The 23,656-nt window shown below is 36.5% G+C and overlaps 1 protein-coding gene across 4 annotated transcripts in view; it reads left to right on the plus strand.

Annotated features, from left to right (window-relative positions):
• Window positions 1-23,656, plus strand: part of htr4 (5-hydroxytryptamine receptor 4) — a 109,697-nt gene that overhangs the window by 80,833 nt on the left and 5,208 nt on the right. Inside the window, exon 7 of one of the 4 annotated variants that reach the window (XM_082177300.1) lies at window positions 4,887-4,971. The exons of 2 other annotated variants lie outside the window; for them this stretch is intronic. In XM_082177300.1, coding sequence (XP_082033426.1) covers window positions 4,887-4,950 — 64 coding nt within the window. In that variant the 3' untranslated portion in view covers window positions 4,951-4,971. Of the gene's footprint in view, window positions 1-4,886; window positions 4,972-22,949; window positions 23,074-23,656 lie in introns of all 4 variants that reach the window. One more of the 4 variants, XM_082177299.1, reaches the window with a different exon arrangement.

Raw genomic sequence — 23,656 nt, forward strand, 5'->3', positions numbered from 1 at the left:
AGTTTATGAAGGGAAACTGTTAAAGATGTTTTTGATGACTTTAGCCGTGGATTACGCAAAGGCCCTTTCACACCAAGTACTTTATAACAAAAACTGTAATGATAACTATTAGGGGTATAGCGGTACACAGAAGTCATGGTGCGGTATGTATTTGGGGTCACGGTTCGATAGGAGTTTGGTATAACATGAAAAAAAAAAATCCCCAATGCTAGGTTTTTTATTTTTTATTTTGAACAGACAGAAGTGCAGATTACAATTTGTTTCAACTAGCAGCATTTAGTCTCCCCTGAGGTAGTTGGTGCAGTACAGCCTCTTTTAGTGTATTAAGCACTAAGCAGTAAACAGAATGCACTCTTGAAAAGTATTTGGTATTTGGTCACAATCAGCTACAAAACTTAAAAGCATCTCTTGTGTTATAAAAGTACAAAATAAATGAATATATATAATATATATAAATACAACTTTTTGCACTTATGTAGTCTTTTTCTACCTAGCTTAAAGGGGAACTATGCAGGTTTTTTTTATCTTAATTTACAGCTTCAGAGTCATTGGAATGGTTATATGTCTTCTCGCAGTACCCCCCCCCCCCCCCCCCCCCCCCCGTTGATTTGTGTACACTCACAATAAAAACAAAACATTGTGCTTTTGTAAAATAAAGAAAACAAACAGGATGCCGCTTTCTGCCATCCTGGGTTCCTTTCTGTGAAGTTTGTGGAGAATGTCACAAAAATGAAGCGAACCTCAGCGTATAGGCTACTAGCAAACTCTTGTTGCCATATGAACCCATGTTTTGGGTTTTTGCATAGATCGTTTCTTCTTCTTCTGCATAGATCGCTCTTTTTCCTGTTGTGGTGTTTAGCAAACAGCGTTGCATTACTGCGTGTAATGTACCGCCCTCTTCTGGATTGGAGTGTGGATCGCCTGTGACTGACTGTATTGGTCGTCTGACTGTATGCACCGAACCGTGACACGGTTTGGAACGAATACATGTACCGTTACACCCCTAATTACTAAATTAGCGTCCACACCAAGCTGCAACCTTCCGGTCTCTCTCTTGAAGCCAACACGGAAGTGACTCAAACTGCAATTCATCGACTGGCCGCTAGAGACAGGCTGCAAAAGAGAGTCAATCCCATAGACCCCCCCATGTTAATATGCCCAACTTTACAGCAGAAAAAAATATGATTACAGCCTGGTACAAAAAGTGGTTTTGGTCTATATAGCTAATTTTGCCATTCATGAAAAATGTGAGGGGGGTGAATTTTTTTATAACTCATCCATTTAAATTATATTAAGCCTTAAAGTTGTGCATAATTAAGGGCGTGGCCACTTGAGTGACAGGTGGATTGCCACTGCTGTCACTACTAGGCGTTTGTCTGCGGTCTGTTAGCCATCACGTCACCTCAGCAATCCCGCCTCTTTGCCCATTTTCGTTTATCCGGGAGTGACGCGCAGTGACGCACTGCCAATATGGCGCTGGCCGCCTCCGCCCACTTTGGGCTTCAAAAATGCTCTTCAGAAACCTATGGGTGACGTCACGGACATTACGTCCATTTTTCTTTTACAGTCTATGGTCCACACCAGCATATGATAACACTCTAATTAAGCTGTTATAAGTGCAGACTACAGTTATGTCGTCTGCCGTTTTAAATTCACAAGCTCTTTAAAGCCAGATGGATTCTGAATGAAAAAGCTGGAAAAAATCATTCTGAAAGTGATTTCAACAATATCATTCATCTGTGTCGTTATCGCTCATACATGTCGTACAAGTTACAGAGGGTCGGCGTAAATGAGGCCATCGTATTGGATTTGCATTTGATTAAGTATTTTCCCGCTCTTGGGTCTGGATTTTGATGATAAGCATATGTTATCTTGGATGAGCGATCTCTCACTCGGGACAGGATGTTTTCTTCAACAAACCTCAGACTGAAACAACACCACACATATGTCAGCTCTTACCAATGTTCGGACGTAGACGAGCCTCAAGTGCTTTGCTTTTTGAAAATAAACTTCCTCGAAATGAAACAAGGACTGACAGCCAGATCAAACAAAATGCCCAGTGAGAAGGAAGCAATATCTGTCATTTTTAGTGAGTTTTTTTCTGATTGGTGCTGTCAGTGCGCTTGTGTTAGCAAGAAATGAGATTAACTGTGCGTACACTTCACCACACACTCCTATGGCTTTTATAGTAAATGATTAAACTATGTGGTTATGAAAATAGGTTTGTAATCTTACTGAAATTTGGTAAATACATGTTATGGATTCTGATTTATTCATCAAAATGATTTAGGAAAAGACCGTGACCTTGGTCACATTTCCTCCAAAAAGACAACCAAGAAAAAAAATAGCAGCCTGTTTTAGGACCTTTTTTATGCACTGTGACTTTGTTTGCATCACAATTAAGTCCATCAAATTCTCATTACCATAATGAGTCCCAGCATTTTCCTATCGAGCCCCCCTCCCCCATTATTCTCAGTAATGTTTCATTATTCTTAGAATTGTTTCAATAATGTTTCACTATGGTGCTATTTTTATTATATACAATAATTAAATAAACTATTAAATATAAAAATAAAAATAAATGAAAAGGAGAGCAACAGATACTACTTTGTTGAATCCTTAACAGTTTACACATTCATTTAATGAAAATTTGGGAGAAATGTGCTTAATTGTCATGAAAATAACCCCACAATACATTAAATATTAGTTCTAAATATTGGCCTTATTTTAATATTTATTTAATAATTATTTTAATATAATCTATTTGGTAACACTTTACAATAAGGTTCATTATTTAACATTAGTTAATCAGTTAGAACTAACTAATGATGAACTGCACTTATACAGCATTTATTAATCTTTGTTCATGTTAATTTCAACATTTACTAATACTTTCTTAAAATATTGTAAGCATAAGTTAATTCACTGTGAACTAACATGAACAAACAATGAACAGCTGTATTTTTACCATTAACTGAGATTAACAAATACAGTAACAAATGTATTGCTCATGGTTAGTTCATGTAATACAATAATACATTAACTAATGTTAACTAATAAACCTTATTGTAACGTGTTACCATTTATTTATTTCATGCAGTTTTAGGGTGAAGGAAGACATGCTCTCAACAGGCTTTGTGAGACCATAAATAGATTTACATATAGATCTACCATATCTTCTTAATATTATTACTCATTTGTTCCTGTGTAGTTATTCATTATTGACGGAAAAGTAGGTGTTACCGCAATATTTGCATACTGAATTGTGATCGGCCTTACAGTGCAAAGACAGTGTATTGAAACTGGTTTTGTTTTTATTGAAGATGTGACGGCTGAGACGAAGGAATTAACAAGTGCACCTTCAGAGTTCTTATATTCATACTGCCGGTGTGCATCACTTTTTATTACACTTGGCTCAAGGTTTCTGCAGGGAGAGTTGACTTGCACTATTTATTGATGCCAGACTTTTTAAAGACAGGAGTTAGGATTTCATTACAGAAGTCTATAAGTCTACGCGTCAGCACTGTTTGCTTTAACGCGCACATATATGAATGGCGTCCTTATCATCAGCTTGGGGATTGAATGTTTATCCGTAACCTTTATTAGAGGCAGCACAGTGAGTCATGAGCATCTGTGTTTGAGTAATTTATGTTATGGGCCTATTATGAAGCCAACAAAGAGGAACCATAGATACTGTGTATTTTAAGTGCCACCTACTTAAAACCCGGAAAAGAGCTGTGTTTACATGGTACATAAAAGCCATGGCAATCTGTCAAGTTCTCATTCATTGAGAGGTGTTTACTTTGCATAAAGTGGGATAAACTTTATGCCAAAGTTTTTCATATCTTATTAAGGAATATAGTAGCACTCGTTTTTGTTTTGTGTGTGTGTGTGTGTGTGTGTGTGTACATTGACACAAGTTGACCTCATTGAGTTGTTTTTCACGAGTAGCAAATAGTGACGTATCAAAGCTGTCCCGATTTGTTCACCGTCATGCCCAACCTAAATTGCCTTGCATGTGTTTTGGTTGTTTGTTTATAGTCTGTTCTTTATAACTTTTTTTTTTTAACTTAATTTATTACAATAACCTTACACTTTCTCAGCTAATAAACTTAGAATACAGCATAATTTACAACACCCCAAAGAATAACACTTTCTTTTGTTACAGTGAAACAGATTTTTCTAATTATAACATATTTCTCTCGCTTTCTCCGTGTTTTCTTTCAATATCTCTCATTCTTGTTTTTGCTCATACTTGGGGTTAGGACTTTTGCCTTGCCTTGCCTTGCCTATGTTACTATTCAAAAGTTTTTTAAGAAGTCTGTTACTCTCACCAAAGCTGCATTTATTTGATCAAAAATACAGTAAAACAGTAATATTGTGAAATATAATTACAATTTAAAATAACTGGTTTCTATTTTAATATATATTTTTTTTTAAATGTAATTTATTCCTGTGATGCAAAGCTGAATTTTCATAATCTTTTGCATAATGGTCAAAGACATCCATTTGTGTGTATTTACATATAAAACCTGTGCACACTGATGTGAGAATGTGTCCTGTGTGAACGGCCCTTGTGAATAGTAGACTTACTGTACTTTGACAGACTGTTCAAATTCTCACTCAGATGTTCATGTTTTCCAAATCAAAAAGTCAGAAAGTTTACACAGACAAGCATCAATGTCTGTATGGCCAATATAATCCTCAAACCTTCTATTTGCAGTTTTAATTCTCCCTCCTATAGTATTTTTTGTTGTTTGAAAGTATGCAATGAATCAATCCGGATGGAAATAACCTGCGTTCCCTGTTCTCTCCTCCTGTTTCTTCCTCTCTGTCCTTCATGTGTCCTGCTGCCCTCTGCTGCCCCCTGTCCTCCTCTCCTCCAGCGGCTGCTCCTCTGTCTCCAAACTGCTCCTCTGGTTCTGCAACACTAGGCCTGTTCCTGTCTAGTGCTGTGTAGGGAGTTCTCAAGTGAGTCCTTTTCACACTCACACACACTCTTTTCTTTCCCATCACTTCAAGGTTTCTTTCAGCATCTGACTTCGCCTCATATTCTTTCAGCATGGCATCTGTCGTCTCCATTTAATGGTTTGTAATGCGTGTGTGTATTTGTGTGTGTCCTTTATGTATTTGTAAATGCAGATTTATTCTGCGCTAGATACTTCTTCATGCTTTAGTGAGCCAATAGTGACGCTTTCATTATTCAGCTTTTTTGTTTACCGCTGCCGCTGTGAACGGCGGTTCATTCATTCATTCATTCATTATTCCTGCACAGGTGGATCATATCGTGCAATCCAATTATCATGTTCTTTATGATACTTTCAAAAGGTTGAAATAATGTGTTCTTTTATAAAGTCTCTATTAATTACTAAAGGTAAACATCACTTCTGATAGAATTCACTCTGAGGGTTAGAGGTTTGAACAAACTCCTTATAACACCTCGAATGATATCAGACCTTGAATGATACCTCGGATTGTGCTAAGCATGTTTATAGTGCAGTAAATATGCTATGGGTACATTGCTTTCAGTGTAAGTCTCCTTCATGCAATTGACACTTGAAGAAGTAACATCACAACTGGCTGAATTACTGTAAAATTCAGATGATATGCAGTTTTTTTATCAGATTTCGGAGATAGCACTAGTTTATTAGTCTTTTGTTTTTAAAGGCACACTATGCAGTTGCCCGTTTTCTCAAACAGCGCCCCCTAGAGTCGCTGTGGAGTACTTATATTTAACGCTACTGTCGTAAATACCACTCACGCAGAGCCGTCTCTGCACTCTTCTGACCACGCTTTCTTCGTTTTCGTCGTCGACTCTGCCATGATTCACGTCTGAAATGCGTGCTAGTGTCTTCCATAGAGGCTGCTTCATATGTTGTTGATGTATGTGACGTCGTGCCGTCGTGCCGTAAAGCAAGTCGTGATTAAATAATCAAATGAGATGAAGTACCATTTATTTGTAAATATTCAATTCACTGGATTTTCAACAGAAAAAAATTATAATCTGTAAACCATTTATAGAACTTTACAATAAGGTTAAAGGGATGGTTCAGAGTGAAATAAACCTAGGATCCTTTGCACCATGACCTCGAGCCAAACACCCCCCCCCCCAGAAGCCTTTTTTCCCTTGGTCGAACATTATTACGTGTTCGAGTGTATCGACAAATTATAATTTTTTCCGAAGTGTTAACAACTTAGTGTTAACTAATAATTGTTGCAAACTGGTACTACCAACAAAATATTAGTGCATTCCTGGAACTGGGCGTCATTACACTACATCCTTATGCATCGCTTTCTGCCAGGACTTTAACGGGCTTTTCCCAAACCACTGAAGTGACCTCGACGTCAGGGTTAGCAGTAACCGCCAGGCAAGTGTTATTTAAATAAACTACTGATATACTTACAAACTTTCCAATGCCTTGTTTTATGAGTACAGAACCTATTTGTACTACTGTAGTAGTTTGGTACCATTCTGGGCATTATTAGTGAGGTAATTTACGAGATACATCATCGGATCCATTAGCGCCTGCACTAAGCCATCCGGCTGATTTCTCTAAATAAACTCTAACTTTAATAATGTTCGACCAAGGGAAAAAAGGCTTCTGGGGGGTGTTTGGCTCGAGGTCATGGTGCAAAGGACCCTAGGTTGATTTTACTCCGAACCATCCCTTTAAATTTGTTAACATAACTTAATTAGTGATGCTCCGATTGATCGGCCGCCGATCATGATCGGCCGATATTGGCAAAAAATAGCTTGATCGGCAACCCCCAAAAGCGCCGATCAAAAAAAGCCGATCACGTGACGTAAATAACTCACGCAACTTTTCCGCATGCGCGGCAACACAACAGCAGAGCAGAGCTGGCTTAACAGTGGCAAAATGAGTTCTCCTATGACGGCAATTCAATGGCAATTATAAACGAGCGCACAACTGATGCTGGCGCGCGCGGTAAATGACATTCGCGAGAGGATAACAGATCTACGCGCGAGGAAACGGGAACTCGCGAGCTCATTCAAACCCTGCGCGGGCGCATGACATCTCTGCCCTCGCGCGCGCGCGCATGATCATTCCCAACACTCTCGCGCTTGATCTCCTCTCGCCTGCTGATTTTGCTCGCTCGAACACTTTTATTTTTGGCAGTCGACTTACTGTTTTAATAACCTCAAATGTCATTGTCATTATTTTATTTTTTGGATCTGATGTAGTTAGTTCCTCAACTACATCCATTGTAGTCTGCCTGACCCCTCTTTGTTTTGAAAAATTATACTGTGCCTTATTTGGAAAAGGTGGCCTACAGTAGCCTTATGTTATCTTGTTTTCTAACTACAATTAAATAAATATTGGTGGTTCTTCAAGATTTTCTTGACTCTAGCATATTTCCATTCTGTGATCGGCAGTGATCGGCAATCGGCAGATCATGATTTTGGTGATCGGTAATCGGTGATCGGCCCCAAAAATGCTGATCGGAGCATCACTAAACTTAATGCTTTAGATATCACGAAGTAACCATGCTCAATACTTTTACTGCACTTATTAAAAATATATATTTTATAAGAAATTAATACTTTTTATTCAAGGATCAAATGACAGTAAAGACATTTATAATGCTACTATAGATTTCTATTTTAAATCAATGCTGTTCTTTTGAACTTTATATTAAGCAGCACAACAATTTTCAACATTGATAATGATAATTAATGTTTCTTGAGCATCAGATCAGCATATTAGAATGATTTCTGAAGGATCATGTGACACTGAAGACTGGAACAATGATAGTGAAAATACAGCGTTGCATCACAGGAGTAAATTGCATTTTAATAAAGTTATTTTAAATTGTAATCATATTTCATATTATTACAGTTTTACTGTGTTTTTTTTATAGACTGTATCATTTCTGATAAGGGACTTAAAACTTTTGAACAATACATATTTAGTTGTAATACGTATTTATAGACTTTAATACATTTTAATTGAATTAACAATGAACAATAAATAGAATGTAATTATCTCCAACCTATATTAATAATGCTGTTAAAATAGTTTTTTTTTAATTCATAATACCTAATTCATGAACTGCATGATGTTAACTAATTAAGCCATATGTAAAAATGTTAGCAAACTATTTTTTCATCAGTTTCCAGCAAAAAAAGAACCATATAATGATGTACAGCCTTGTCTTGCGTTACTCATATCGCCCACCTCTATATCAAAGCATTAAAAAACAGATCTAAGGATCATGATTGAGGTGCCATTTATGCTCATAGCTTGTTTCCATGAGACAGGCTCCCGCTTTCCTCCAAATGAGCACACGCTCGTGGTTGAACTATGTGAGGACCGCACTCCTCTAACACAGGTCTCGCTAAATTATCTTTGGCCAATAATTGCAGTTTCACTCTTGTTTACTCGCAGTGTTGATGTCTCATCAGCTCAGAAAGTTTTGAGGCTTTCTTCTCAGATCACAAGTTTCTAAAGATCAATAGGTGCGATAAATTGAGAAGGCAGCATTTAAACAGGATGTCAGGGGCAGCTAGATCTGTGTTAGCATAAGAGAACATTATTATTCAGCATTGAGAGTGAATGATTATCTCCCTGTACCGGTGGAACAGACTTTGTTCAATGTGACATGCACAAACGTACCTCAGAGGAGCGTCGTGCAGGGCCGTGAGTGAACCCACATCAGACATCAATATTCTTCTAATTGTCTGGGCTGATGTATCCAGACCTATGAAACGTTCACAGCCTTGAGCTTCTGGTAATTTGACTGTTATTATGGCAAATCAATGGCCAAGCGGCCCAGGTTATTGAAAACAAAGGATCATAACCAGAGCCGATAGACCATTGCTTCTAATAAGACGTTTGGCAGGGCAGATGGCTTATTAGTGGACATGAGGTTAGCGGGATGGGACTGACAATAACATTTTTAGTCAGATTTCATTCTCTTGTGTTCAGTCCTAATGTTATAAAGTCCTGTTAGGTTCACAAAGATGATCTTTGGCTCTTTTCCTGCTTTTTGATGACATGCTGCTTTCACCCTAGTGAAAATATACCAAAATATATTTAAAATAAATGTATTTCATACTATGAATATTACAAATCCATTAACATATTTACTGACATATGACTTACAGATATAAATATTAAAATAAAAATTTATTTGGAGTACTTCTTAATTGTACAATGCACATTTCTTAATATTAAGCTTAAAATATCATAGTATGATCACTGTATAATATCGGTCTTTAAATGCAAGATAGTTGAAGTGTGCCTAAAGCATACTTGCAGTAGTTCCACTTTAGCACAATCAAATATTCTTTTTTTTATATACAAATATACAAACTCTTTAGTTGGACCTCAGCACTATTTCCAATTTAGCTGACTTTAAGTATATCAATTTAGTACCAAAAGTACAACTGCAGGGTATTTATATTAAGTATGAATATGTAAATGTATTTGTAGTATACTTAGCATAAAATAAATGTATTCAAATACATTTTGGTATATTTATTTTATAGGGCAGGCACAATGTTTCACAAAAAAACCCCCACCAGCATACAGTCATAACCTTCTTAATCTGTGTAGTGACCAGGTAAATGCATTTTGTAGTAACCAGTTATTCAGCTATTTATTTATTTTTTCTTTGAAACAACTTTTTATTTCAAAGACATAATGTTTCAAAAGATTTCTAATCAAATAAATACTGTTCTTTCAAACTTTCTATTCATCACATAATCACTAAAAATGTATCAGGGTTACATTTTGAGCACAAAAATATTAAGCAGCATGTGGCGAGCAGGACGAGGCCGAGGGCCGTGGGAGAACGGCGCGAGGCCGGTGGCGTGATTGATAATGAGCGACACCTGCGCGACGCACCGGTCTCGATCTCCACTGTCGTCACTCCTCCTTTATGCTTCCGCTCCTCCGTGAGAGATACGAGACCGGTGCGTCGCGCAGGTGTCGCTCATCATTAATCACGCCACCGGCCTCTCGCCGCTCTCTCACGGCCCTCGGCCTCGTCCTGCTCGCCACATAGCACAACTGTGTTCAACTTTGATAATAATAATAAATGTTTCATGAGCAGCAAATCATCATATTGATTTCTGAAATATCATGTGACACTGAAGACTGGAGTAATGATACTGAAAATTCAGCTTTACCATCACAGGAAGAATATATAATTTATATTTAAATAGAAAACAGTTATTTTAAATTGTAATAATATTTATTACAATTGGGAATGAGAATCACAAAACATTTATCCCGGATCCCTCAAAAATATTAAGCGGCACAACTGTGTTCAACTTTCAACGTTCAACTGTGATAATAATAAAAAAAAGTTTCGGTTACACTTTATTTTAAGGTGTCATTGTTACAGTGTGATTATATATTTAAGTACTGTTTAATATTAATTAACAACATGTACTTACAATAGGGTTAGGGTAGGATTAGGATTTGGTTGAGGGTTAGTTGCATGTAATTATGCATAATTTACTGTTATTACTATGGTAAGTACATGTAACAGTACCAAGTGTAAAAAAAAAAAGCAAAAGAGCATATATATATATATATATATAAAGGCAGCTTTGAGCGTGAAATGTATCCGTGTATTTGTTCTCTTGACTGGAGAGGAGCAGTGGCTTTTATCAAGTGCCCTAGTAATTAAGTGGAGGCAGCAAGAGCTCTACGTTTCTTTGAGGTCAAGAAAAAAACAACTGAGAGCACATGATTTTACCCAGTGTTCAAAACACAGTGTAAGTACTGCAATTACAACACTGCAGCTTCTTTTGAGACATCTTTGAGATATATAGCCATTTTTTCTTTTCCATTTTCCCAAAAAATAATAAATTATATTTTGTTTAAAGAAAATTCCCATGTTTACTGCTAATAAGTTTGATGTATGGTTAGGTTTTAGGATTAAAGGGGTTATAGGTTATAGAGGTTTTGGGGTAAGTTTTGAGTTACAGGTAGGGGTTAAATTAACAGTGTAATGTTAATTAAATGCATGTAGCCTATTTTAAATGTAATTGCAATGCACCAACATCAAATGGTTAGGTAGCTAAGGCCATTTCTTTTTTAAAATTTAAATCAGCATAAATGACAGGTTCTTATTTGTGCTTAATTTTGCTTTACTATGTCACATGAGATACACTCATATGTTCAAGCCTGGTTTAACTAATCTTGAAACATGTCACGCTTGTTTGAACAGGGAAAATGTCTTCACCGTCGCTCCACAATGACTTTCAGCAGTGTGTGGTATATGATGATTTCTTTTAAAATAATTGGATTTGCCTGATAGAACATATATATATTTACACAGTGGTAAGAGACCTCAAATTATTTGATTATTTAATGTTTCATTTATTTGAATACAAGCTCAGCGAGAGTGGCTTCTGGCAGGAATATTATTCTACTTGAGAAAATGATGTCACTCGGCTCGGTGCGTTTGCGTCTGTAAACAGCTGGATTAAAGTGTGAATTTTGGGAGCCATTGAGTGGGTGTACATGGATAGAGTACTCATAACTCTGGCATTGCAATTTTTCATTTCCACCCTCTCGGCTTGGAATAGTCTAGCACAAAGGAGCTGATTGTTACACCATAGCTCTTAAAAGCCAAATGTAATCTTGGTGTACCATATTTGATTTGTGTTTTTAATTTCATGGCTGTTAGTGGATTTATTGTGCACCCAAGACACAGCAAAGACCCACAGGAAGAGGGTCAGGAAGAACTTGTGTGGTGCAGATAGCAGCGCCATTTACAGAGCTATAAGCATCATGGTCATCATAGCTCTTTGAATGGTACTGCCATATGCACTGAACTATCAGCATCTCGCTCCCTCAGTGAGCAGCTCCACCTGTTTATCTCTTTTTTCATGCAATTCGTTAAGTACTAAGTACTTAATCTGTTTGTATCTTTGTTTCTTAATTAGTTTGTTTCCTTTTTTATTTATATTTGTGTTTTTTCTCACCTCAGAACAGCCTAACAGCCACTCCAAATACCCTGGCTGAGTTTTGCGAGTGCCATTCACATTTTCAGCAGAAAATGCAAAAGTTTAGTCGGTGCTCTCTAATGAGTTACTTCTCTCTAAGTGGGCTTTAAAAAAGGCTGAGCGTTTACTGTAGCGTGCTGAGGCACTATTACAGAGTGTCCACTGGTGAAAGAGAAACTCCTGCAAATGCAATAAAGTCAGCCGCAAAAATAACCCCGTCCACGCCTTTTCAGCGCAAACTGGTGAATTTTCACTGTGTGTCTTTAGTAAACCCTGACAGTAGTTTTTAACGCCAGAAGAGGGTTTGCGCTGGCGCAAGCTGTTAGTAAATCTAACCCCTGAACAGCTTAACGCAATCTCCCCTATATCCAAAGGTAACATACTCAGAGCCACTTTTAAAAGTCATATCAGTCAAAAATCACCTCCTGTGTTTATGAAAATTTCCCTTTTGTTCACTAATGCTTACAGATCAGTATTCGAGGAGTGGATCAATGTGGTGAGCATTAGGATTGTTCACAGTAAACTGCTCAAATCTCTGCAGTTAAAAGGAGACTTTAGGAAAATGCTCCGCGCTGTGAATCCCCCACTGAGTGCATTAACTCAAGCAGAATGGGGCGAACCCTGATAAACCGAGAGGAGTTTTTGTGGTTGAGTGCTGTTTCTATATCAGGTCATAAAGTAAAAACAAACAGGTAGCTCTATTATTAGCTCTTATAAGTTATGTAACAGCACTCATTGCATGAGAATAATGGTGCACTTCAAATCCAGCCATGCCCAGCATTCCTTGTTTTCGTCCAGCAGTATTTTTCACAGCTGAGGGAATTTCAGCCAAACTTTTAATATTGGTGATTTGTTTTGTTTTCCAAAAGGTGCATTATTCTCCTCTTTTGCTCTTTTGCTCTCGTAAACCACTATTTTTCTTCTAATTGCATTTCTTGTGATCTCGCCATCTGCCATTTAACTTCACGGTCTGTTTATATAGTGACAGAGGACTTTTTAAAATATACATTTTGCATACAGTACTCTCTGAGATTATTTTACCCTCTGGGCACAGATGTAAAACGTAAAGATGTAATGTAAATTCACTGTTATACGGTAGGGAGCACTAAGACGAGTGAAGAAGAGGCAGTGTCTGCATATGATCATAAAACATTCAACAACATATAAATCAAAACTGCCTAATGTTACCGAATGAAATGTCAGCCCAGGACAAGGTATAGGACTGTGCAAACTTTTGGGGTGTTGACTTGTGGTGTGGACTCGATCTACTCAATCTATGTTTTAATCGTCATTCTGAACCTGATCATACATAGCCTTTGACAAAGACTTGATTTTATCAGCTTTTGTTGCTTTTTTATTAAATTTACCCACATACAAGTATTAATAAATAAAGAATGCATGAAGCTAGAATAAAATGGATTTCACTGTACTGTAGGGGGCGCTATGACATATCTTCTGAAAGAGTACAGAATCTCCTGATCAAAAGACATGTGAAGAAGAAGCTAAAACAAGCGATAGCATATGTAAGTAGATGCATATGTAAAATAACGTGATCATTATTTGGTGCTTTGGGGGTGTTGATGGACTCGATCTATTTCATCTATGTTTTGATCATCATTTTGAATCCGATCCAGATGTAGTCTTTGATAAAAATGCTTATTTGTCTCAGCTTTTTACTCAAAATGTTGCTTTTTCATACAACAATATATAGTCTGGGGTACATGAAAATGTTTAGAAAATTATTTAAAATTCTGGCGGTAGCTGGCAACTTTTTAATAAAAAAAAACCCGCTGGTGGGGATAGAGTTAGAAGCAGAGAAGCCAACAACTCAAAGCCAACGAGTTACATGGAATAAACACGTAGTATAATTATGCAAATGACCAGTTTTCTTTTTCATTGATTATTAGTTGAGTTTCTTTCTGAGTTTTATGTATTAACTAACAGTCATTGCCAGCAATATCTTGACTCCCGCAAACATCACTATAAGACTCTATGTAACCACCATAGACATTGAGGGGGACAATAATTAGAAATGGCAAAATTGTCCTACCAAATATTTGAAAGTCTTGCACTGCTCTGCTGTACTCCATTACACAGCACTCTGAATGTTGTTAGGATGACACATTTTTTAGTCTGGCCTGCCTCAGGTCCAACAGCGCTTGTCAATGTCAAAATGATTGAGATGGCCAATCAAATCAAAGTAGGCGGGGTTTACCTTTCATAGAAGCAGAGCGTGAATTCCAGCGCAAAGCGTCAGTTTTACGTTGAAATAGAGTGAGCTAAGATGTAAATGACTTGTCTACTGTTTTACAATATAAATGTTAAACGATTGACAGTAACATCCAGTGATGCAAACTACTCAACTTTTTTTTCTGCAGAACTGCATTATAGATGAAATTAACTAATGTAATAATTTAAGATCTTTACAGCTCTGACCTTCAGCTGAACAATGACACATTTTATTTTAAAAGCTGCTGTACAGACAAAATTAACTGTTTGCATCATTTAATCATTCTCCTGTTATCAATGTAAAGCTGCTTTGAAACAATATGTACTGTATAAAGTGATATATACCGGTATATAAAGGTGACTTGACTTGACCTGACTTGACTTTTTTCTTCAAATATGTCCTTTTTTAATTGAAAATTTACGTGATTCATGTAATTCCTGAGTGTGACAAGACGAAAATGTTTATGCTTTTAGTTTCGACATATTATATATACATATTCGCCTTTTGATTCTCGTTATATAAGGATGAATATACTGTGGGGTTATTTTTGCTGCTTTCATGTAATATTGCTTTAAATACATGAAAATCGCTGTAAAAAATGGCAAGCAATTTTGTCATCTCCATCACTGGCTTTTGTGTAAGAAGAAGAATGGCATTCAGATTAAAGAAATACCGTATACAAGACAGAATCTAAATTATCCTTGACTGATGGTTAGAACATGAACACTTCCTAGAAATGAAGCATGTCATGTAAAGATCTTTTTTCACATTTTCACTTAAAGAGTCACTTAATTTATTTTTCAGATTTTCTTTTTTGTGAAAGATTGAACTGGACAGGTATAGAAAGGCTGTGAACTGAAATCATAATTCCAGGAATATAACTAAAATCCAACAACTGATGAGAACTGTATGAATGAAATGTATTTAAGCACAGACATTGTTGCGACATCTGAAGTGCGTAAAAAAAATGTTCTGGAGAGAAAAATACAAGAAGCAGGAGACTTTCAATTTTCGCTCCAATTAATGTCATTGCTGTCTATGAGAAATATTAAGATATTGAAGAGATCACATTTGTGGTTTATTTTCCAATAGTGATGGTCTTGAAATTAACTATATAGTATTTGTTTAAGAACTGTTTGAATGAATCATAAGAAACATTTAGGGCTGAGTGATCAAATAATTAAACCTGTCATGCAAAAAATGGGATAAACACAGGATAAAAGATCGGATAAAGAACAAAAGAAGAAAAAATTTCCTTGTAAACATTTGAAGAGTGAGTGATTCATAGGTTGAAATTGTTACAACTGTATAACAAACATTTGTGGGTTTCACTTAATTTTGATGGTCCTTTTAACACATTCTGTTGACTATAAGTAACGTTGCACCTACATGTCAACTAACTCTCATTAGAGAGTATTCACTGGTAGGGTTAGAATAAGTTGACATGCAGTTGCAAAGTTACTTATAGTCAGTGTCTTTTGGAGGAACATCACAATAAAGATTTTGAAGATATTATGCAGACAGTCTATATTCTAATGAGAGTTAGTTGACATGTAGTTGCGAAGTTACTTATAGTCAACAAAATGTTCGAAAGGGATCATCAAAATAAAGTGTTACCCATTTGTGTTGTTGATTTTGAATTATGAATGCTAAGAATTCCTGAGACGGTACAGGCAGGTACACACCAGCTGCTACACACCAGAGGCTTTCCTCACTGATAACAGACTAGTCTAGCTATTTCCATTATTCATGCGCTAGTCGCTGGTTCTTACCTGGTGCAGTTGCCTTTTAGGCTTGCTGGATAATCCTGTGTAAAGAGTGTGAAGAGTATAAAGAGTAAAGACTGGCCTGCTGGGATTGGATGTTAGGATCAAACCCATCTCTACCATGCAGTGTGGTATTATGAGTTCTGTCCTTCTGTTAACTTCAGCCTTCGCCAGAAGGAAGACTTGAGAAATTGTTATTAGCAGATTTTACTCTGGTCTTTGTCATGGAAAATTAATCAGATATTGACCTAGATGGATTTGCACTCCCTTCTGGTCTTGGTTCATTCACTAAGTTCTGACAGACGCACACACAAGTTTGATTTTCTGTCATGGTGACTTCTTCTGTTTTTATACTGAGCTAATGATATTTTCAGTCCCCTAATTCTGATTTAAGTTTTCATTTAGGGATATATCATGTTTATTCATTTTCCTCGTGGTGCAGATGCATTCAGATTTTACTTTCCTTGTAGGATTATTTATATCCTATAAGTGCATTTGTCCTTCCTTCCTTTGTTTTCCTCTCTTTTTTTCATAACTTTCTGTCTGTCTCATTCTCAATCCTACCGCCAGCCTCCTCCACAGCATATCTGTGTCTTATTTCTTTCAGAAAACAATCAGGGTATGGTCCTGTTCTGGTGCCACTCAACTCCACAGTAATCAGGTCTTCTATCTGTGAGCGTGTGTTTGAAAAGCCTCAGACAGTTCTAGGAAGACACACACATATATACGTGCCAGCTGAGGAAATGGCATGATCTGCCGTGGATTGACATTACCATCTGGCTGACAGTGAAGGTCTAGAGTCACGTAGCCAGACGTTTGACTTAAGGCATACAGTAAATGACAGAAATGCCCATTTAGACTAGAAGGGGCCGTCTGACTGACCACACTTATTTTTCTTGTTGGTCATCAATATCTTTTGCTGACTTTTAGACAAATCTATTGACTATTTTTTCTTTTGAAAGTGCTCATTATAGTTGTGCTCCCTGAACAGCGGAAGTTACTCAGGGTGTGTGTGTCGTCTGAGACTGAGCCTAGTCAATGATATCGAGTGCAGATTCATTCAGTTAACACTCATAGAGAAATCATTGAAAACACAGTATTATGCCATTTTTATTTAAGCTATTATTTTTTATTTTTTTATTTTTTTTATGTTCTTCAAAGAGACCATATGTAAGGGTGTCTGTGGACTTACCTGCACCTCTGGAAAATTCAGTCATAAATATTTCCATCACAATATAATTTCCAAAATGATCTGTTGTGTCCTTTGTCTTGATTACATAAGCTAATTTCATGGAAATACACATAATTTAACAAATACAGTTTGATTATGAATGATGCACAGTATTTAATTATATTATAAATAGATAGATAGATAGATAGATAGATAGATAGATAGATAGATAGATAGATAGATAGATAGATAGATAGATAGATAGATAGATAGATAGATAGATAGATTTATGTAACATTATAAATGTCTTTACTGTCACTTTTGATCAGTTTAATGCATCCTTGCTGAATAAAAGTATTAATTTCTTGCTGCCCCCAAAATGGTAGTGTAAATAAATGATGAAAGCATGGTAACATGTTTCCAGTTCACATTAAGAAGTCATAAAAGTACTAGTGAGTAGTGTTTCACTGTCAAGGACTGTGAAGGCCTGTTAGTCTGTCACTGAATGAGAGCTGCGATGCGTCAGGCACTGAGATGAGATTGGACTCATTTTGCAGCGCCCTGTCTGACCTGATGCGAACTGGAATATGTCTGAATAGATAAGTTCGTAATATATTGCCTAGCCACTCTTCTTGTGAAGTGGCCTGGAATTGCAGATGGTATCAGAGACCAAAGAAAGTTATCTTGCCCTGCCTTTACTGGTTAATCCTAAACAGTTCAGCTAGGAGAGATTTCCCTGGTTTGCCTCCTCTCTTAAACTCAAATGATTGTGAGCATGTCACAAACTACATCACTAAGAGGTCAGTTTATCAGATAAGAGGGCTTGATAAACAGGCTTTAGGGCTCCAATTAAATGAGTCTTCTGTTATCAACAGCTGCATGAGATGTACTGTATGTGTGGTAAATGGAAGAATAGTTTGCCTTTCAGCTCTCTGCTTATAATGATATTGTGGCGATTCAGGCCTGTTATTTATTGGAAGCATTTCTTTTATTCGGTGGTCTGTTGATTCTGACAATAGTGGATTTTAACCTATTGTATCAGCAGTCAAATTCAACTTTCATGTTTCTGGATTTTGTGCCAATATTTGCACTCAGATTTCAGCTTTGATTTCAGACCAAAATATCTAGCATTAGTCACCAATCACCTGCATTTAAAAATGTAACATTTGATTATTTTTGTTTCTATTTTTTCACAGTAATGATAGAAACAAAATGATGTGCCCGACACAACCCCTCCCTTCAGTATGGCGCCAGACACAAACTGACAGACTAAAGTCATTCTGTAAACAGAAGCATGAACATTGAATTATCCCTTGGTACTAAATAAATCAGTAGATGTGTCTGTCCTAATACCGGCAGGTTGTAATAAAATATCATTTACATGGAAGGATGGAAAAGTACTAGTTTGTGTGTCTGTTAAATTCATTAAAACCCAGTATGAGGCATAACAAAAAATAATATAAAAATGAAATAACAATATAATGAATAAAATAATTTATAAAAAGATGCCACAGTTTACATTTAGCGCTGATTATAAGGCGTTTTTTGAAGTTTTGAATAAAGCAGAGATTATCAGGCATTGCTTTTTTGCTTTTCTGCACTCCAGATGGCCATGGATTGGTGCGACTGTGACTTGCACAGCTAAACAGAGCGTTCTGACTTTAATGATGTCAGGAAACGGTGGAACAGAAGTGATAATGAACAAATCTCTCTCCCTCCTTTTCTCCTCTCTGCCCTCTATCCCTCTCTCTCTCAGTTGTAGATTTACAGTGGGCAGTTAGGACACATATTCCCTCTTTGTTCTTGCTAAGCAAAATCTATTTCTTGGTGGGAATGGGCGATAACACTTCATTTTGATCTGTTACCAATCAAGGCAGAAATATTGAGAATAACTGACTGACTGCTTGATCTTTTCAGTATTTCTGATGATGTTCAGGTGAGCGAAAGGAGAGATGATTATACTCCTTTGCAACAAATTGACCACAAAGTCAGAGTTTTCACTCTTAAATATACTACCTTTGAAAAGTTTGAGGGAAGACATGTTTTTGAGAGGAGTCTCTTATGCTCACCAAAGTACAAAGTAAGTAAGCTTAAAAGTACAGTAAAAACAGTAATATTGTGAAATATCATTGCCATTTAATATAACTGTTTTCAATTTGATTGGTTTTGAAATTTAATTTATTCCTGTGATGCAAAGCTGAATTTTCAGCATCATTACTCCAGTCTTCAGTGTCACATGATCCTTCAGAAATCATTCAGATATGATGATTTTCTGCTCATTTCTTATTGTTATCAATGTTGAAAACAGTTGTGCTGCTTAAAGAACAGCATTTATTTGAAATAGAAATATTTTGTAACATTATACATCTTTATTGTCACTTTTGGTCAATTGAATGTGTCCTTGATGAATACAATTGTTAATTTCTTTACAAAAAAACACTGACCCCAAACTTTTGAGTGTTATCATATGCATTAATGTTACATTGAAATCATTATAAAATCACATCCTGCTTATATACATCAGTATCAGAAGTATTGATATTTCAAGACTGATCAGCCCAATCCTACTTTTTAGAAATAGAAAATGAATCTAATGTGGAGCAGTTCCTTTATTAATTTTGCTGTTTATCATTAGGCTGTTCTGTTTTATTGCCAATACTAAATTCTGTTCTAGGATGCGACACATATCTTGCAAATTAATCAGAGCTGCATATTTCCATGTACAACATTTCTGACAGCTTCAGTTCCGTACTGAAAATCAATGGACATGGAAATGGACTTCAGTTGAAATGCCGCATCCATTCGTTCAGGAAATTAATTGTTTTTTTTCTCTCACACATTTCATTCTGAGTCTAGCATTTTCTGTCAGGGCTGCAGCAACATCAGAAGCGTGTGACCCTTCACGCGTGAAGCTTACAGGAAACATTGGTGGGATCATTCCCATATCAATGTCAAAAAATCCTGTATTTGTGATGAACTTGAACATATTTTGCCACTGTTGGTTGGTCATTTATTTGCTCTGGTTGCTGTGGTTACTCCGGTTTCTCTGCTCTCCGTGACTGAGTTATGCTGCAGCTCAGATCTGAATTTGTAGGCATTTTAGGTAAGCTGCTGCCAATTTCATACGTCACTGAGCGTGGAGAAACGCAGATGCCTGGAACATCATCACTGCAGCAAGACTGCCTGGACCTGCGAGTTGTCTGTCACGTTCGGTGATCACATTGAAAATCCTGATCCGGAGTCTAGGTGCAAACCCCATGGCTCGGTGACTGAGAACTTTGTGTTTCCTATTTAATATACAAATAATGCTTTAATTAAAAAAGTCATTTAAAAGAATGCAAACAGGATGCATATATTTATTAGATAATTTATTGCTCTGTAAAGTACGGCAAGACCATCAAAGCGGCATTTGCAGATGGCACAAACCAAGAAACATGTGGTTTGTTGTAATGGAGTGATTTTAACAGCTATGAAATCATATTTCAAATGCATATCATTAAAATGCTTGTATCGAAAATGAACTCTTTCCCTGCCAAACACGGAATTTTTCAACACGGGCTCCTACCTGTGGCAACATTTTTGCAAAGCGCTAAATACGTACCAATACGTACATATCCCTGCAGTTTCCAACCAAAATGAACACTAGAGGCAGAAAAACATCAAGCACTTTTAATCATTTTCATACACAATTATGATTACAGGGGCAGATTATGAATTAATAAAGATTTGGTTTCTCCCAGCTCCTTGCACAATAATGTTATGACCTCAAAACACTTTTTACCATAGTGCATGATTTGTAAACGAATATATTTTGGAGTTTTTATCACTTAAAGGGATAGTTCAATCAAAAATGAAAATTACCCCATGATTTATTCACCCTCAAGCCATAGATGTATATGACATTCTTCTTTCAGACGAATACAATCAGAGGCTCTTCCAAGCTTTATAATGGCAGTGAATGGCCGTTTATGTTTTGAAGTCCATCAAAGTGCATCTATCCATGATAAAAGTAATCTACACAGCTCCGGGGGTTAATAAAGGCCTCCCGAAGCAAAGCGATGCGTTCGTATAAGAAAAATATCCATATTTAAAACTTTATCGACTAAAATAACTAGCAAACGACCATACGCATCGATTTACGATGGAAGAGTAACTATAGAAAGAGCTCAAAAACAAGCTAAAATGGCTTGGTTACGATTGTGTTTTTATGTCACATTTGCTTTTCTTAACACTATTGGGATGCCACTTTTGAATGCCATTGTGTATGAATATACATGAAAGGATTACTAAAATATATTTAATGTTTATTCTCATATGTGGCACCACACGGAATACTAAGTTGTGGTTTATTAAAACATTTATCTGTAGACGATTGTTAGTCTGCTTGTATTTGTGTGTCTAACTGAATATTTAAACACGTTACCACCAGCATTTTTTTTTTTTCATTTTCACAAAATGTTCATGGCCCTCAAAATATTTGTTTGTATGAATATCTGAACATGCAGTGTTCCATGTATTTAAGCCCTGAGTTCTCCTTAGTTTTTTGTCCGTTCTTGTTTGTGATTGTTCGGTTGTATCTCTCTGTTCTCCTGAGCTTTTGTCATTAAAGGCTGTTTATTTGATTCACCTTCGTTATACGATTCATATACACAACTAATCCATAACACACAGCTGTTTTCAACATTGATAATAATAAGAAATGTTTCTTGAGCACCAAATCAACATATTATTATGATTTCTGAAGGATCATGTGACACTGAAGACTGGAGTAATGATGGTGAAAATTCAGCTTTGCCATCGCAGAAATAAATTACTTAAATTAATTAAAGCTGAAGCATTTATTTAAAGCAATTTTTTTTTTTAATACTATTTTTCCTACTGGAAAGTATTTAATTAAAGTCATGATGTTTGTTTGCCTTCACAGAAAGATGAAAGATGAAAATGCATATTTCTACTGCAGTTGCCTTTACGTTTCTAAATGATTTCCCAGGAGAAGGCTGAAACTTCAGTGTGTTTATTTCACACCAGCCCTCCAACATCATCTATAGTCTCAGTCATAAACTAGAACTTTTATCTCTCTAGATTTACTGTAAATAAGTTCCTGTTAAAAATTGTTGTAATTAATACATTTCGGAGTGTGTGTAGTAAAATAGGGTTTAAATCAAGCCCTACGCCGCTGCCTTCTCTTCCATCAGTCTTCAGGGCTCTGTTTAGTGCATTTCCCTGATGCCCGGACACACATAATTAAGAATGAAGTTGTCAGAATGATGTAGATCCTTCCTGTGTGTGTGTGTGTGTGTGTGTGTGTGTGTGTGTGTGTGTGTGTGTGTGTGTGTGTGTGTGTGTGTGTGTGTGTGTGTGTGTGTGTGTGTGTGTGTGTGTGTTCATGTAAATTAAGGAGCTCTGCCTCTAATCCGGCCAGCTAATGTCTAGATTGGATGTACCAGCATGATCAAGACATTATTACTGAAGGGTATTGGGGAGTATAGTATGTTTGCAGTAGATCATGTTAATTTGACAGATGTATCAGGCTGTGCTCGGGCTGTGCAGAGCTGTCTCTCAGTGAACAGTATAGTTAGACAGTGGCAATGTGGCAGTCATTTTGGGTTCTGCTTCATTGAAAAGCTGACGCATGTTTCCTTTCAAAATCCCGGAATTGTTGAGTTTTTGAGAGGTTTTTCTTTTGTGCGGTTTCCTTTTGTTCAGGTAAATTTCATGCCCAGTTGCTCTGCAGGAATTGCCTTTAGTTTGCTTGTTTATAAATAGATATTGTAATGATTTTGTTTTCTTTTTCTAAAGAAAAGGAGGTTCATGGCTGGTGCGGCTACAGACAGAAAAGGAGCAATCGCGTGGGGCAATGTTTTCTGTCTCAGTAATTTAACAAAGCAAGAGACGGAGCGGAGGTCTATCTACATGCACAAATGTATGTGTAGGTTTTTTTTTCTGGCTACACTAAAAACAATTTGGTGTATGATTTCTTTTGAAACAATTTTCACTCAGAAATTGCTTGTAAATATTACAAATAATTACAAAGAAATGGCAAGTAACACATTTAATCAAATGTACTTTGAAATCGTATTTTCTTGTGAATCACTCCTATAATCTTTGTTGTATTAAATCATTGAAAAATTATTGGAGGGTTATGATTCCTTTGAAGATGCTGAAATCCACACAGATTTCATCAGAGGATTTCTTTGCTGCAGAACTTAATTTATATCAGATTTAACTATGCAAAAACTACAGTAACCTTCCATCAACATCAGTAACCTTCCTGTTCTTGCATGTCAATGCATTTGTCTGTCTTACACTGCATTCAAGGTACACATTTTGTCCATTCTTGCATTCCCTGGAAATCTAACCCTTTACTGATTGAGATACAGGAATCAGAGCTGTTGAATGGCATGTCTCCCTTTTTTAACAATTAAACAATAATTATATATTTTCTACTTACCATTGCTGTTCAGTAATGAGGGAAGGGACCTTATTCTCATTCTAGAAAGTATTTG

Source organism: Leuciscus leuciscus, assembly GCF_965113295.1.
Source record: "Leuciscus leuciscus genome assembly, chromosome: 8".
NCBI lineage: Eukaryota > Metazoa > Chordata > Actinopteri > Cypriniformes > Leuciscidae > Leuciscus > Leuciscus leuciscus.